The sequence below is a fragment of the Salmo salar genome, chromosome 20, assembly GCF_965601325.2.
Source record: "Salmo salar chromosome 20, fSalSal1, whole genome shotgun sequence".
NCBI lineage: Eukaryota > Metazoa > Chordata > Actinopteri > Salmoniformes > Salmonidae > Salmo > Salmo salar.
Window position 1 is genome coordinate 56,818,919 of NC_138310.1, and position 15,303 is coordinate 56,834,221.

The 15,303-nt window shown below is 47.4% G+C and overlaps 1 protein-coding gene across 16 annotated transcripts in view; it reads right to left on the minus strand.

Moving 5' to 3' along the window:
- Window positions 1-941: 941 nt before the first annotated feature.
- Window positions 942-15,303, minus strand: part of LOC106580920 (histone-lysine N-methyltransferase MECOM) — a 186,009-nt gene continuing 171,647 nt past the window's right edge. For all 16 annotated transcript variants that reach the window (XM_045703658.2, XM_045703670.2, XM_045703668.2 and 13 more), the window contains 7 exons: window positions 10,909-11,075; window positions 9,954-10,031; window positions 7,739-7,908; window positions 6,120-6,264; window positions 3,766-4,008; window positions 3,329-3,503; window positions 942-3,120 (listed from right to left, as the gene is read on the minus strand). In XM_045703658.2, coding sequence (XP_045559614.1) covers window positions 2,986-3,120; window positions 3,329-3,503; window positions 3,766-4,008; window positions 6,120-6,264; window positions 7,739-7,908; window positions 9,954-10,031; window positions 10,909-11,075 — 1,113 coding nt within the window. In that variant the 3' untranslated portion in view covers window positions 942-2,985. The remainder of the gene's footprint in view (window positions 3,121-3,328; window positions 3,504-3,765; window positions 4,009-6,119; window positions 6,265-7,738; window positions 7,909-9,953; window positions 10,032-10,908; window positions 11,076-15,303) is intronic.

Here is a 15,303-nt window from a genome sequence, read left to right on the forward strand (position 1 = left end):
AGGCTATTATCACCTCCACTCCATTATGACCCTGCACCGTTCGCACAGGCTGACCTCATCAATGCTGGACGACCCACGCTGACCTCATCAATGCTGCCTGACCCGCCGTGACCTAATCAAAGCTGGACGCCCCGCGGAGGAGGACTGACGGAACGGCGGGGCTGATCGACGAGGCCCGCTTAAAAAATCATCCCATCCATTAGGCTTGGTGAGAGCCGCCACTGTAAATGTGTTGGAGAGTCAGGGCTTGGGATAGCCACTGTCAGTCCCCCCCACAAAAACCTCCTCACCCCCCACACACCCCACTCATGGACTGGACAATGGAAGTGAGTGGGGCTTCTCAGCCACAATGTCCGCCCACAAATGCGAGCCGTGACAGAGGGGGTGTGGGAGGGATGAGGAGGGGCAAGGGGGGTTCTGACAGGGACGCCTGCAGGATGGGAAGTCTTATTGAGCATTTGAGCGATGAGCCAGGTCATCACATCTCCCCACCTCATCCATCATGGCCCACAACATGGCCCCAAATAAAGAGGACACATTCCTGCCTCCGCTTCCACAACACTACCACATTCAGCTCCTCCATCCCTCTCTCCCTCAGCCTCTCTTTCTCTCTTTCTCTCCCTCTGTGTCTGGCTCAATCTCTCTTTCTTTCTCTCCCTCTGTGTCTGGCTCAGTCTCTCTTTCCCTCTGTCTATGTCGCTCTCTGTGCCATGGCCTGGGAAGAAAGGGGGGACCAGAGTTATCTCGCACTCGGAGGCCCTGGGAGAGCCAGGAGAAAGGGCCAGGTGTCTCTCTGACTCCCAGCTCTTATTTTAACACACTGTCTGGACAAGAGGGAGGGAGGGAGGGAGGGAGGGAGGGAGGGAGGGAGGGAGGGAGGGAGGGAGGGAGGCGGGCAGGGAGAGAGAGTCAGAGAGAGGAAGAGAAAGTGAGAGCACACATTTAATCCACATTGTAGTCCTTTATTTCTTAGTTGATCCTCCCACAGTATTGAATTCAATTGCATTACAGTTACATTGTAGAAAGCATTAAAACAAAGTACCTCAACTTGCTGATTACTTTTTAAAATGGATTATAAACAAAAACAACAACGACAAAAAACAAATAAAAAACAAACAATCTGGTCCCTCAAAATGGGAGGATAAATGAATATAATCTGTTATTTATTATAGGTTTGGCACAAGGGATTAACATGGACTGAACGTCACACAAGCTTGCAGACCACCGTAGAAAACTGCCAGATACAGATCTATGAAGACCAATCATGCGATTATGAAGAAATTATACCTGGCATCTTTTTATTTGTTCATGTCTTTATAATGTTTGTTTTTTCCATTTACAATTGAATCAATAAATTGTCGTACAAAAAAACCCGAAGTAATATCTATTCATCATCAACCAGTTTCAATAGAAGAATAAAGAGTGAATGGTATGTTTAATACTATCCGGCACTCAAACGTCATCTACAAACCCCAGTGAGTTCTGGAGTAGGCCCCAGCAAGGAATCTCTCCTTTGCTATGGGTAAGAGCAGTGCTATTCAGTAAACAAACTACAGTTTGCCAAGAAATAAATACAATTCTCAACATACAACAGCAATAACATCAACATCAATAACAATAAAAATGTTTTTTAAAAAACAACACAAGAAAACATGATTGTCTAAAAAATGAAAGACACACAAGGATGGGGGTAGCTAACAACTAGCATTTAGGCTAATTAGTGGTATTGTTGGCCGACTACGATGAGTTTGGGGTTTCGGGAAGGAGGAGAGATGCCCTTTTTACTGTTTAACAATGATAATTCAGCACTTGCTACTTTTTCAGAGTAAAAAAAAAAGATTGTGGTTTCTTTTTTACTTCCACTAAAATGACAAACTATTTAGATCCTTTCACAGAGAGTGCAGCAGGGTGGGACAGAGTGCAGCTTCAGAGCCGCAGTTTGCAGACACTCGTGTACAGTTCTGTGATTGTGCAGACACACGCAGCTATGCAAACTCTTTCTTGGGTTGTAAAACCAGTCCGATTTTTCTCTGTTTTCAATTTTTCTTTTTCAACAATCTTGTCATAATACGTTTGTAGCACCATCTTTTTTGGAGAGGTGAAGTTTATTTGGACCCGAGTTGTTACTCAGCCCCACCCTTCCAAGTATCCTAGCATTTATATAAGTACATGTTGATGGAAAACACCTGTTTATATCCAGGGGTTAAAGGGAATCATTCTCGTAACATATTTCACTGATACTCCAATTCAGCTGAGAAGGTCTGAAGTTGTGGTGCTGGGAAGGCTAGGAGTGGCCAGGTATGCTAGGAGTGGCCATGTGGGGTTAGGTATCTGTATTTTGACATGGTAGGTCTAGGTAGGATTATGAGGTTCTAGGTGGAGCTAGGGATGCTTAGGTGTGGCCTGGTAAGATTAGGTAGGGCTTTGTGGGGCTAGGTAGGGTCTGTACTCTGTACACATATCAAACCGTGGTTGGACCGCGGTCCCGAATGGGTTCTCTAAATACAACTGACTTTACACTGAGGAAGACTGTTCTCAGCTGAGTGGACACATGAAATGCTCTAGCAATGTAACATCTAACAAAACCATCTCCATCATCCCTCCTACCAGCTGCCGCTGCTGTGCAAAACATAAAAACTCAACAGAATAAATACAGCTATTATTACTTACCATTGTTATTTTCATCACCATAGTCAATAATCACTATCATCATCATTGTCGTTGATATTAAACATACTGACTCAATTTAAGGTCACAGAAGGGATGTTTGTTGGATCTCTTGGAGGGCTGGGCTGGGCGGTTCTCTGTGGACGGTGACCCTGCACGTGTGTAAGGCATTCTGCTCAGCAGTCAGATGGGCCGTGGTTCTGCTCAGCAGTCTGTGACGGGCCAAGGGCCAAGGGTCCCGCTAACGGACCCCAAGGCCTCTCAGTGCGATAGGTCGGGGTCGGGGGGGTTAGGGGTCAGGGGTTAGGGATCGCGGTATCATACATGGCTGAGGGACTGGATGGCACTGGACTCAGCAGCGGCCCGCGCCAGGCTGTGCCACATGGTGGCTGGTGTGTGGTTGGCTGGGTGGAGTGCGTCCTTGTCGGCCAGAGATAGCATCATGGCGTACGCCTGGGGAGAGGGACAGGTTAACTCCAATACACACCTAAAGTGTACATACACACTCACACAAATACACCGCACATGCATGAGCACACATATACACCCCCCCTTACAGTAGTGATTTGATTGCAAACATTTTTATACTTTTTCATACATTATCATGTTACATGTCACACAAACAGGCACGCACACACACACACAACAAACACACACTTACCTGGGACTTGGATTTCCTGTACAGTGGCTGTTTGACAGCCTCAGGCAGGCTGGGGGAGCCGAAGGAGGTGCCGTCCCCGTCACTGAACTCACTGTCCTCCATCTTATGCATGTCAGAGAAGTGACGGATGTGATCCAGCGCAGAGTAGCTACTCTGATCCTCTTCCTCCTCATACCTGGAGAGGAGGGAGACAACCGAATCCCTGTCAACATTCAATTCAACTCAATTCAATTTCTCAACAAAATTTAAATAAATTAAATTGAACTAACTAAACTCAACTCAATTCCATTCAATGATCCCTTCAGGGGGTTTAAAGAATGGCAATATACTGTCATAATGTCTCAGCTTGGTACATATGTGTATGTGTCCATATATTTTAGTCTACATAGCTGCGTGAGTGGATATTTATGGTGGAGGCTAATCCCCACAACTCTTACCTCCTTGGGGAGGTCTTGCAGTTGAGCTCCAAATCGCTAGGTCCGTCAAATTCTATTTCGTTTTGTAGGATGTCACCATCTAGGTTGCCGGGGGGAGCTTCGTCCCTAGATTTCCCGTCAGCGTTGTTGCTCTGCTCCCCTTCCTCCTCCTCGGTGCCAAGCTCCTCCCCCTCCTCCTCCAGGTCACGTGACCCATGGCTGGCCGCCAGGGGCTTTTCCTCCTCGAAAGGACCACCGTTCAATCTAGGACCGGAGACCAGGAAATACATGAGTAAAACCTAGCACATCACTAGCACAGTACTGCAAAAACTTTACTTAAGCAATATACACGCTCACGCTTAGCCATGTTGTACTTGCTGAAGCCAATTATACTCTTCTATCATTGCCATGCACCATACACTTATGGATACAAGGCTAACACACTCATTCTAACATAAAACTTTATAATGAAATGTGATCTTGTGGTCTTGTATATTTTGGCCAGTCAGTCCCTGTAAGAATCCCTCCTTCCTGAGTGAACAATTGGAGTAGAGAGAGGATAGAGAGCGAGTGGGTAGAGCAGTGTAGGGCGGAGCGGAGCGAGCCATGGCAGCTGAGCTGGGGCAGAGAGAGGCAGAGCCGGATCCCGTTTGTCATCGCGTCTCGGGGGCCCCTCTGGGCACAGGCTCTATGAGCGTCTCGCTGATCGCTGCAGCACTTAACAGCACCGCTCGGTCTCTCCCGTTGTTTATTTTCCTACTATCTCAGATTCATCTAATAGGCAAAATATTTAGCTGACAGGCCCATTTGGTGGGAGAGTTATTAGGGCCTTGCCAAGCAGCCCATTTCCCTAGTCCCCACGGAGAGAAAAGGCCCAGCTATCAAAACCTGACTGGGGTTTAATCTGTCCACTGTCTCTGCAGCCTCAGGAAACCACCATTTGGTAAATCATCTGGAACCACATTAAGACTGATTCACTAATTACACTTTGGGATGTCTCTCATCAGCTCCCAACTTTGTCTTTTTCTAGAAGAGGCTAGCACACAAAGTCTGGCTGCGGACCCTAGTTATACACCCGCCAAAATCGCCTCGTAGATTAGAGGACCGTGAAGAGTCCAGGAAATTATCTATTTGAAGGAGAAGAAAAGCAGAGTTTGCAATGAGTCGAGAAGAGAAGGAGTGGGAGAATAATTGCATATTTTAGCACAATGGGGAGAATCTATTATCTGCTATCCATCTCTAGCTTTTATCAGACGGGCGATTATAGCGGGAATTGGACAGAGTTGAAAAGCAACACGCCCCCTGGGTGGGATTGGGAGAGGGCCAGGACTGCCAAGGCGGTAGTTGCCATGTCGTGTCGACATCGCAACGCACTGCATAGCGAGACCAGCAGCGCCGGCCGAGACCAGAGCCTCCGTGATTAAGAAAACAGATCCGCTAATTACGCTTTCAAACGTGGTAATTTGCTGGGGATAAAGTATCTATCATAAGTAGTCAGGAGCGCCGCACTTTGAAAGGAAACACGGGCCGACCCCCTGACCCCACCTTCTCCGACTTTCTTCCTGTAGGCGGACATGTTGGTTCCAGATGTGGGAGCAAGTCGCTCACGGGCTGCAGGTCCCCCCCTCCCGCCTCCCCGTGTTCCACCCCCCCCCCCCCCCCCCACTCACACATCTCTCTGACGCTCCAAAGCCTGCATCCGCAACCCCTTTTTTACAATCAAAAGAAAGTCAGAGATCTCTATCTCTACCTCCCTGATCAAACCCAAGGCACGTAAAAATAAACCCGCCGACCTGTAGCCGACCGCTATCCTGAAGTTGATCATAGTTTTACAAGAATTCATTTGCATAATCATCAGACATAATTGTACGCAAGGCCGATACCGGTGCACATGCATGGCCGAAAGTCAACAGTTGTAAAAAGCTCCTGCACGTTTCCAAATGTTGTAATTATCCCAGATGTCGTCAGTGATGATTGCTTGTTGCTTCGAACCTCCCTGGGCGACATGTTCATTAATACACACACGCTTGCACACACACGCACACACACACACATACACACACAGAAATGAATAAAGGCTGAAGTGCATCAGAATGCCGTAGCAGGCCAGCACAGAGAGGCCGTGTCCACCCATGTTTGTCTATAATCGTCTCCCTGTTTAGCCTCAAGCACTGAATATGTACTGCAGAAAAGCAGGCCTCTCATTTGTGTGTGTGTGTGTGCATGTGTGTGTGTGTGCGCATGTGTGTGTGTGTTACAGAGGATAAGATGAATGATGAATGCATGTACTGTTTGTCAAAGCATTTTTTTTAACACACACATACATATAGTACATGTACATTCACACACACATCCAGACAAAATACATGACTTACCCTTCCTCAGAATGGTCAGGGGACGGCTGGTTCTGGCCTGTGTTGCCGATAAAGTTTCGTATTTCGTTGAAGTAGGAGTCCTCTTTGTCATCCAGGATGGCGCTGCTGCTGTCCAGCTCTGACCGAGGGGAGGACGCAGCCGTGCCTACAGAAAGACAACAATTCTAATCAGTCAGTTGTAATATTAAAATTAAAAGAATAGAATTAAGACCACAGTGACAGCCCCATTGTATTCTCCCTTTGGATGACAAGAAACTATTTGGAATCAGATACTTGACGAGAAACCAATCCCCCACTGGCCTGCATGGGGCACCAGTGTACCAGTATGTACTGAGTCTCCTGTTGGTGCTGGACCAAGGCCTGTAGGAGTAGCACCCTTACACTGGCCTTATTACCCGGAAGTAAAGCTACTGCGGGGTTGAGGTCAATTGTTCCATTTCATTTCAGTTCAATTTAGAATTTGAATTTTTGTGTACTTCCTGAATTGATGTGGCAGACCCTAACCCTGTACTCCAGTCTGTTTTACCTGGCAGTACTCATCCCCAATATAGTACCCGGTAGAGAGTATAGTAAGAATATATTTAAGTGAACCAATATTATATTGACTCTACTAGGAGCTCAGACAGTGAAGGGACCAAACGTATGAGTCTCTAGGTTTCCAGAGAATGCCATGCCAATATTTGCTTTAATAAGTGAATGTATCTGATCAACTGGACTAGCTCCTCAACCAGAACTTTACGATGGGCGTCTGGCCAGTTGTCTCCTGCTTGCCTCCACATTTCTGATGCGATTCAGGGGGTTGCTGCGACGCAGAGCGCCCTATCAAACTCAACCAGCGATGATTTGTACCGGCAAAAAAAGCTGCCGAGTCGTCGAACTTTCAGAGCGCAATGGTATGGTGTTGTCGCAGAGCCGGACGACAGATTCATTTAATCTAATTTCTTAGCTTCCCCAAATGCTTTCTTTAACCGTAAGTAAATTACATTAAACAGCTGGAGAATTTACAGAGGCAATTGAGGCTGAGTGAGTGAGTGCTCACACAGCATATAAATATATCCGATTTGAATCATCAGCAGTTTTGTTGGTCACCAGTTCATTTCAAGAAAGATAGATACACACACACTGTTGAATGCTCCCGCAGTTTTATTGCGCAACGCTTGGACCCCAAAAAGTTTGCAAGGATGTGAAACATTCCACAATAAAACTGCGGTAGCATTAAAACGTATATCTGTCTTGATAGTATTTTTTGTATTTCGCTTCACAAACTGCACACCTCTGAGAACAAGCCATCTCGACCAGCTAGCTAAATCAAGGGTGAGCGAGGGTAAGAGAGAGAGACATGAGCACGAGCTCAGCCATCCACATAAAGAGCTGGGAACATTTTCACACTGTGAGAAATTTTACAACATGACGTCACAATCATAGCGACTGGGAACTATTCTCAAGCTGGGAAGATTTTTATATGACACCCTGCACCTGCAAGTTACTGGATATAAGTACACTACTACTACACAGGTTCACTTCCTAATTTTCTGTAAAGCACTTTGTAACCAACTACTTATGTAACAAGGGCTTTATAAATAAATTTGATTGATTGATTGACTGAGACACTCTCTCACCTGAGAGGTTACCGTTCTCGTGTTTCTTGAGGTGACGGTCCAGGTTGGTCTGCTGCCCGAAGCAGCGGTCACACAGGTGACACTTGAAGGGCTTCTCCTTGTTGTGGATGTTGCGGATGTGGCGCTGCAGATTGGAGGAGATGCTGAACGAGCGGTCGCAGTACTTACACCTGAGGAGACAGAAAGGTAGGGGTCACTCATAGAGGTCAAAGGTCAAAACAGATGGGACTCATGGGGAACAATGCAAATACACTACACACATGCTGGAGTAGATACAGTAAAATAATACAAGCAAAGAAAGACATAGGCCTTAAAGGGATACTTCAGGGTTTGACAATGAAGCCCTTCATCTACTTCCCAGAGTCAGATGAACTCGAAAGGGAAAAGGGGATACCTAGTCAGTTGTACACCTGAATGCATTCAACTGAAATGTGTCTTCCGCATTTAACCAACCCCTCTGAATCAGAGAGGTGCGGGGGGGCTGCCTTAATCGACATCATCGGCGCCCAGGGAACAGTGGGCTAACTGCCTTGCTCAGGGGCAGAATGACAGATTTTTACCTTGTCAGCTCGGGGATTCAACCCAGCAACCTTTCGGTTACTGGCCCAACGCTCCTACCTGCCAGATATCATTTCTATGTCTTTGTGTGCAGTTTGACGGAAGTTGCTAACTGGCGTTAGCGCAATTGCTAACTAGTGTTAGCGCAATGACTGGAAGTCTATGGTAACTGCTAGCATGCTAGTAGATACCATAGACTTTCTAGTCATTGCGCTAACACTAGTTAGCATTGGCTCACGAAACTACCTCTAACCTCCTACATACTGGATGCAGAGACATACAGATGGTTTCCATGAGTTCATCTGACTCTGAAGTAGGCCTTTAACAATCTCCACTATTGGAATGATACACACACACACACAAACACATACGTGCGTTCATGGACAGCCCCGCCATCCCCCATTCTCTCTCTCTCTCAGACATGATGGAGGAGCTCGTTCAAGGTGAAACCAGTTCTGTCTCTTATCTCCTGCCAGCACAATACAAATCACATTCTTCTCTCACAAAACAGGCATGCAACAAATCTGTTCGAGCATAGCCCCCTCCACATCTGTTTGAGCGTAGCCCCCCCCCCCATGCAAAATTATACAAGATGATTACATCTTTTCTTCTAGCTGGAATTAGCTCGCCCAATTGGCCGTCCCTCAGGAGCGCCCTGTTATCTTCCGCAGAGATCTTTAATGATGTGCCAAAGGATAGAGGCTCAATCTATCAGGCTGCCGCAGAGGCCTGATGTCCTCCCCTGTGGTCAACTGGCCTCCCCTGGATTGTGTACTGTGTGTGTGTGTGTGTGTGTGTGTGTGTGTGCATGTGTGTGTGTGCTCCGAGTCGCCCCCTCCGACATCACAGTCATTATTCCAGCTGCTACCTCTGGACATCTGCTCGTGCTCCTCATCACCCCCATTTTTCACCAAACTTCCTTCTTTACCCCCCCCCCCCCTCCCCTCCCCTTCCCTTTCCCTGCCACACCCTCCCCCCATCTTCAAGTTCAAACCCCCCTCCTGTCAACCAGACGTTGGCCACCATTTTTCATCAGGCAAATTATTTAGCAGAATGATAATTGTTCCAGGCTTTTAATGGTGTAGAAAAACACACAAGAATGCTGCCCATAACTATGGACAGGAATTCTCTGGGAAAACATTCGTGTAGCAGCAGACTGGGTCTGATAAATGAACGATGGCTGTCTGGGTGGACTCGGTGTGTGCCTGATCATGTTCTCTGAGAAAGTGTGTGTATGTGTTTATGATTGTGTGCTTTTGTGTTCTTTTTATGAGTCTTTGTGTGTCTGTGTGAAAATGTGTGTAGTCTATCTGACAGACATTAACAGATTACATATACTGTGATGAAAAAGCTGTCCTGTCTTCGTTGAGTATTGTCTGCGCTCGCGGGGTGAGACGAACTGACGTTAGAGGAGTGTTAGAGGGACATCATCCGTTCAGCACGGCATGATCACACTCCCTTTTCCCACATCCCTCATCCTACGGCTGAGCCTTCTTTAGGGCTGGGTATGTTTAGCACATGGGTGTGTGTGTGTGTGTGTGTGTGTGTGTGTGTGTGTGTGTGTGTGTGTGTGTGTGTGTGTGTGTGTGTGTGTGTGTGTGTGTGTGTGTGTGTGTGTGTGTGTGTGTGTGTGTGTGTGTGTGTGTGTGTGTCTTACCTGTACGGTTGCTCTCCCGTGTGTGTCCTTAGGTGACGGGTCAGGTTGGCAGACCGTGGGAATAGTTTACCGCAGTATCTGTGGGGTAGAGAACACCTCATGTCACCATACATTTTAGATTCAAATTACCAGCAGAAAATGTACTCAAATGTATGCGACATATCGTAGAACATGCAGCTTTAACAACACAAAACTCACAATAGGAAAAACACCTTTTCACTATAAATCAAAATAGATTCAAAAGAATACCTGTTACTATATCTCTATCAATTAACTGATAAAACCTGCTTGAGTGCAACATAATTTATGCATCGTCTTATGGTTGCATAATTCCACTAACAACTAGCTATTTGAATATTAATTTCACTCCCACAATCAGCACTTGAAGCTAATGGAATGTGTGTGAGTAAGCTTATGTGTATAACGTAGCAGTGGGGAGGTGCAGAGAGTGGGTGTGTCCACACACACAGAAAAACGTTAGATCAAAGCACCGCCGGGGCCCCAAAGCCTCTCGTATTAATCTGCTAATCAGGGCCAACTCCCTGGGTAAACAGTGGGAGAAAGAGGGGGCCAAGCACGGCCCCTCACTGAGTAACACAGCACACACAGTCACCTCAAAGGGTTGACACTGGCCAGCCATGGAAATGAACAAGAGGTTTGTCTCAAGGACATAGAATGGAAATAGGCCATACACTCAAGGACATATTAACTTTTCAGGTTTAGGGTCTATTCCAATTCAATTCAATTTAATCAAATTCAATTCAATCCAACTCAATTCATGAATTTAGAAGTATAGAAATAGGAATTGAGCAAAACCATGGGACTTTCAATCAGAAAGTCACGAGGCCAAAACCAGAGATGACGTATAGGGAAGACAAAAAATATATATACAGTTGGATAAAATCACCAAAACAACCTCTGGTACTATTTGCACGTAAACGGTTTCCATGGTTACCTGCAGGTGTAGCGCTCCTTGCCCTTCCGCAGTAGCGTCTCGGGGAGGGCAGTGGGCGGAGCTCGGAAGTCAAACATGGAGGGGACGGAGCGCATCAGGTCACCTGACTCCGGGTTAAGCGAACCAAACGTCTCGAGCTTCTCCGCCATGTTCTCAATGGCCGACATCTGAGGAGAGACATGTCACATGAATGGTCAGGAAAAACCTTTATTGAACCTTCATTTAACCAAGTAAGTTAGTCAGTAACACACCTTATTTCAACTGATCACCTGGCAGGTTTCAGCATAGCTTCAGGGGCAACTTCTGGAGTCTTTTGGGACATGGGGCTGTATTACTGACTCTCTTGGTTGCACATCATTTCCTAACCTTAACCCAACAACAAAAAAATCCCATCAACAAAGGCATATCTATAATCTCTAGGAACACTACTTACCAGTTTTAAGGTTAAATGTGTCCCTTTCTATCAAATAAATGTCTGAATGCAACTTTTGTCCGAACGGCACCACATTCCTGCTGTACAGACAGTGGTAGATTACATGGTAGGAAGTGTTGAGTGAAGCAGCCCACTGTCTAACTAGGCAGGATTGTGGTGCCGTTCGGACAAAAGTTGCATTCAGACATTTATTTGATAGCAAGGGACACATTTAACCTTAAAACTGGTAAGTAGTGTTCCTAGAGATTATAGATATGCCTTTGTTGACGGGAAAAAAATGTTGGGTGGAGCCGGACACATTAGGTTAGGGTTATTTTCCGTCAATAATACAGTCCAATGTCCCAAAAGATCCCCCTAGTTGCCCCTGAAGGTAGTGGCAGCAGCGCATATAAGCAGAACTGTCACGTCCTGACCAGCAGATGGAGCTGGTGTAGTAGTTTGGGGGTCAGGACGTGGCAGTCTGGTGTGTGTCTTGTGACTCCTGATCAGGAACAGCTGGGAATCGTTGTTCCTGATTGGGAGTCACATATGTAGGAGTTGTTTGTCACTGGGGTTTGTGGGTAATTGTTTCTTGTTAGTGTGGTTGCACCTGACAGGACTGTTGGCTGTCAGTTTCCTTGTTTTTGTTTTTGTGTAGTGTTCTTTCCAATTAAATTGAAGGATGAATACTAACTCTGCTGCATTTTGGTCCATTCCTGAAGACAGCCGTTACAGAATTACCCACCAACAAAGGACCAAGCAGCGGAAGAAGGCTGGCGAGGTAAGGGAGACCGGGAGGCACCCCCACGAAATTTTTAGGGGGGGGGCACAAGGGGAGTTTTGCGGGGCAAGAATGGAGCCCCAGGCCAGCTCCCCGCACTAGCATGGAGGTGCGTGTTCGCAATCTGGTACGCCCAGTACCAGCACCACGCACCAGGAGTCTAGTGTGTCAACCCAGCCTCACCAGTCAACAGTCGTCGTCAGAGCTGCCCGCCAGTCAACAGTCGTCGTCAGAGCTGCCCGCCAGTCAACAGTCGTCGTCAGAGCTGCCCGCCAGTCAACAGTCGTCGTCAGAGCTGCCCGCCAGTCAACAGTCGTCGTCAGAGCTGCCCGCCAGTCAACAGTCGTCGTCAGAGCTGCCCGCCAGTCAACAGTCGTCGTCAGAGCTGCCCGCCAGTCAACAGTCGTCGTCAGAGCTGCCCGCCAGTCAACAGTCGTCGTCAGAGCTGCCCGCCAGTCAACAGTCGTCGTCAGAGCTGCCCGCCAGTCAACAGTCGTCAGAGAGGTCAGACTGCGCTGACCTGCCGGAGCGGCCAGACTGCCCTGACCTGCCGGCGCGGCCAGACTGCCCTGACCTGCCAGACTGCCCTGACTGTCCCGAGCTGCCAGACTGCCCAGACTGTCCCGAGCTGCCAGACTGCCCAGACTGTCCCGAGCTGCCAGACTGCCCAGACTGTCCCGAGCTGCCAGACTGCCCAGACTGTCCCGAGCTGCCAGACTGCCATGACTGTCCCGAGCTGCCAGACTGCCCAGACTGCCTGGAACGGCCAGAGCCTGAGCCGCCTCCAGGATAGGTGGGTTGGGGAGGGAGGGTGTAGCACAGTGCCGTCGTTGACGGCAGCCACCCTCCCTTCCCTCCCTTATTGTTTAGGGTTACTGTTTTAGGGTTTTGTTGGGGATTTTGTTTGTTGGTGGTTTTTTGTTGTGGTTAGGTGCATTCCGGGGTCTGCACCTTGAGGGGGGGGGGGGGGGGGTACTGTCACGTCCTGACCCCCAAACTACTACACCAGCTCCATCTGCTGGTCAGGACGTGGCAGTCTGGTGTGTGTCTTGTGACTCCTGATCAGGAACAGCTGGGAATCGTTGTTCCTGATTGGGAGTCACATATGTAGGAGTTGTTTGTCACTGGGGTTTGTGGATAATTGTTTCTTGTTAGTGTGGTTGCACCTGACAGGACTGTTGGCTGTCAGTTTCCTTGTTTTTGTATAGTGTTCTTTCCAATTAAATTGAAGGATGAATACTAACTCCGCTGCATTTTGGTCCATTCCTGAAGACAGCCGTTACAAGAACAGAGCAGAGGGGGCATGATGTGACAACATGAGTATAGTCATTCAGAGAGAAGCTCTGACTGGCATTGAGTTGAGAGACACCATAAACCAAGGCTGTATTCACACTAGGTCATATTGAAAATAGAAACCAATATTGTACTTTACACATCAGATCAGAGTATTATTGATTGTCCTTTCCAGGGCTAGTATTAGGGTATTGTATATGCGAATATTATGCAGCTTTATTCCACCACTACTGGTCAGTGGAAGTCAGGTCAGGTGGTGTATGAATGAATCAACTCTGTTTTACACACACACACACACACACACATGCCCACACACGCACACACGCACATACACACACACACACACATGCCCGCACACACATGCATGCACACACACACACAAACAAACAGACTGTATACAATTTACTAATGAAGGCTAACATTTGCTTTCATCAAATATGCTTAAAATCTTTGGAGAAACATCTACTTGTCAGATGGTGTGTATATATGTGTGTGTGTGAGAGAGAGAATATGTGTTTGTAAGGTGTGTGTGTGAGAGAAAGAGTGTGTTAATGTGTGTCGGTGTGCTTGCTTGCTCTGTGTGTGTGCGCTTGCATGCTATACTTGTGTATGTTTGTGTGTGTGCTGGGGCAGAGGAGTGATTCATGTCCACTGCTGGGCTGTAAACCATTCGGTGCACAATGCGGGCAGACAGCACATTTGTCAATATGAAAGATGTTGACATTACTGATCAAGGGCCAGACACGGGTAATAATGATATCGCTGTGCTGAGAGGGGCGGGATGGAGGGATGGGGGAGGAGAAGAGGAAGAAGGGAAGGGGGGGCGTCCCAACACGCCGCGGGGCCTGTCAGGCTATCTCGCGCAGGACAGCTTTTTTTTAAGGTGCCACAAATTTGCATTATTTTGCTTGTATTGAATTGTTTGTGTGTTCCTTATTCTTATTTCAATAAGGCAACAAATCAGTGGTGAGTGGGGTCCTCCGGCAGCGCCACGGGCCCTGTTCACCGACTGACATTCCATCTCACTCTTCCAGCCCCCTGTCACTCTGAGACTTTACAGAGAGTGAGGGAGAGAGAAATATAGAGAGAGAGAGAGAGAGAGAGAGAGAGAAAGAGAGAGAGAAAAAGAGAGAGAGAGAGATAAAGAGAGAGCGAGAGAGAGAAAGAGAGAGATTGAGAGAGGGAGTGAGAGGAAGAATGAGAGAGCAAGAGACAGGCAGAGACAGAAAGAAAAAGAGCAGAAAGAGAACCGAGATGAGAAGCTGATCGATGATGAACGACCACAGACGTTATAGGCCAGGGCTGATGAAGAGTGAAGGCTGGGTGTAAAGTTCCGACTGTGGGAGTATGTGGGGTGTCAGGTCCATTTGATTATGAATATGCCAATGCTCCGTGCCGTGAATCAAAGGCTCCCTCGTGAGGACGGGAACGGGAGGGGGAGGCGCAGGTGAAATGCTTCCATATTTCTTGTGAATGAGCAATATGTATTTCATTGGGGCTCTTTACGGGCATTGGGGCTAAAGCTCAGTTTGTTTCCCTCCTTGCTCAATGAGAGGCCATAACTCGCCTGCGCATTAGGAGCCCTAAAGCTGTCCGCCGTATTGAGCCGGCGTGCAAGATAAGACACTTTAGTTTGAGAGCGAGAGGCTGAGGCTGAAACAGCTAGGCCCACCCTGGCTGTTCTTCTGTCTACTGAGGCAACCCTCCCTCTGGTACACACTGGTACTCCGTCCTCTCTGGCTGTTCAGTTCACTTGTGTTCCTCCCTCTGTGAGAACTCTCTGTATTGTCTACTACCGGTGAGATAAGTCAGAATCAGAACAAACAGTTTTGAGATGTTATAGATTTGTAAATATTTTCAGTCAGGTTCACTAGAACTCATTTGATATAATACGGAGTGTGAGAGGTCT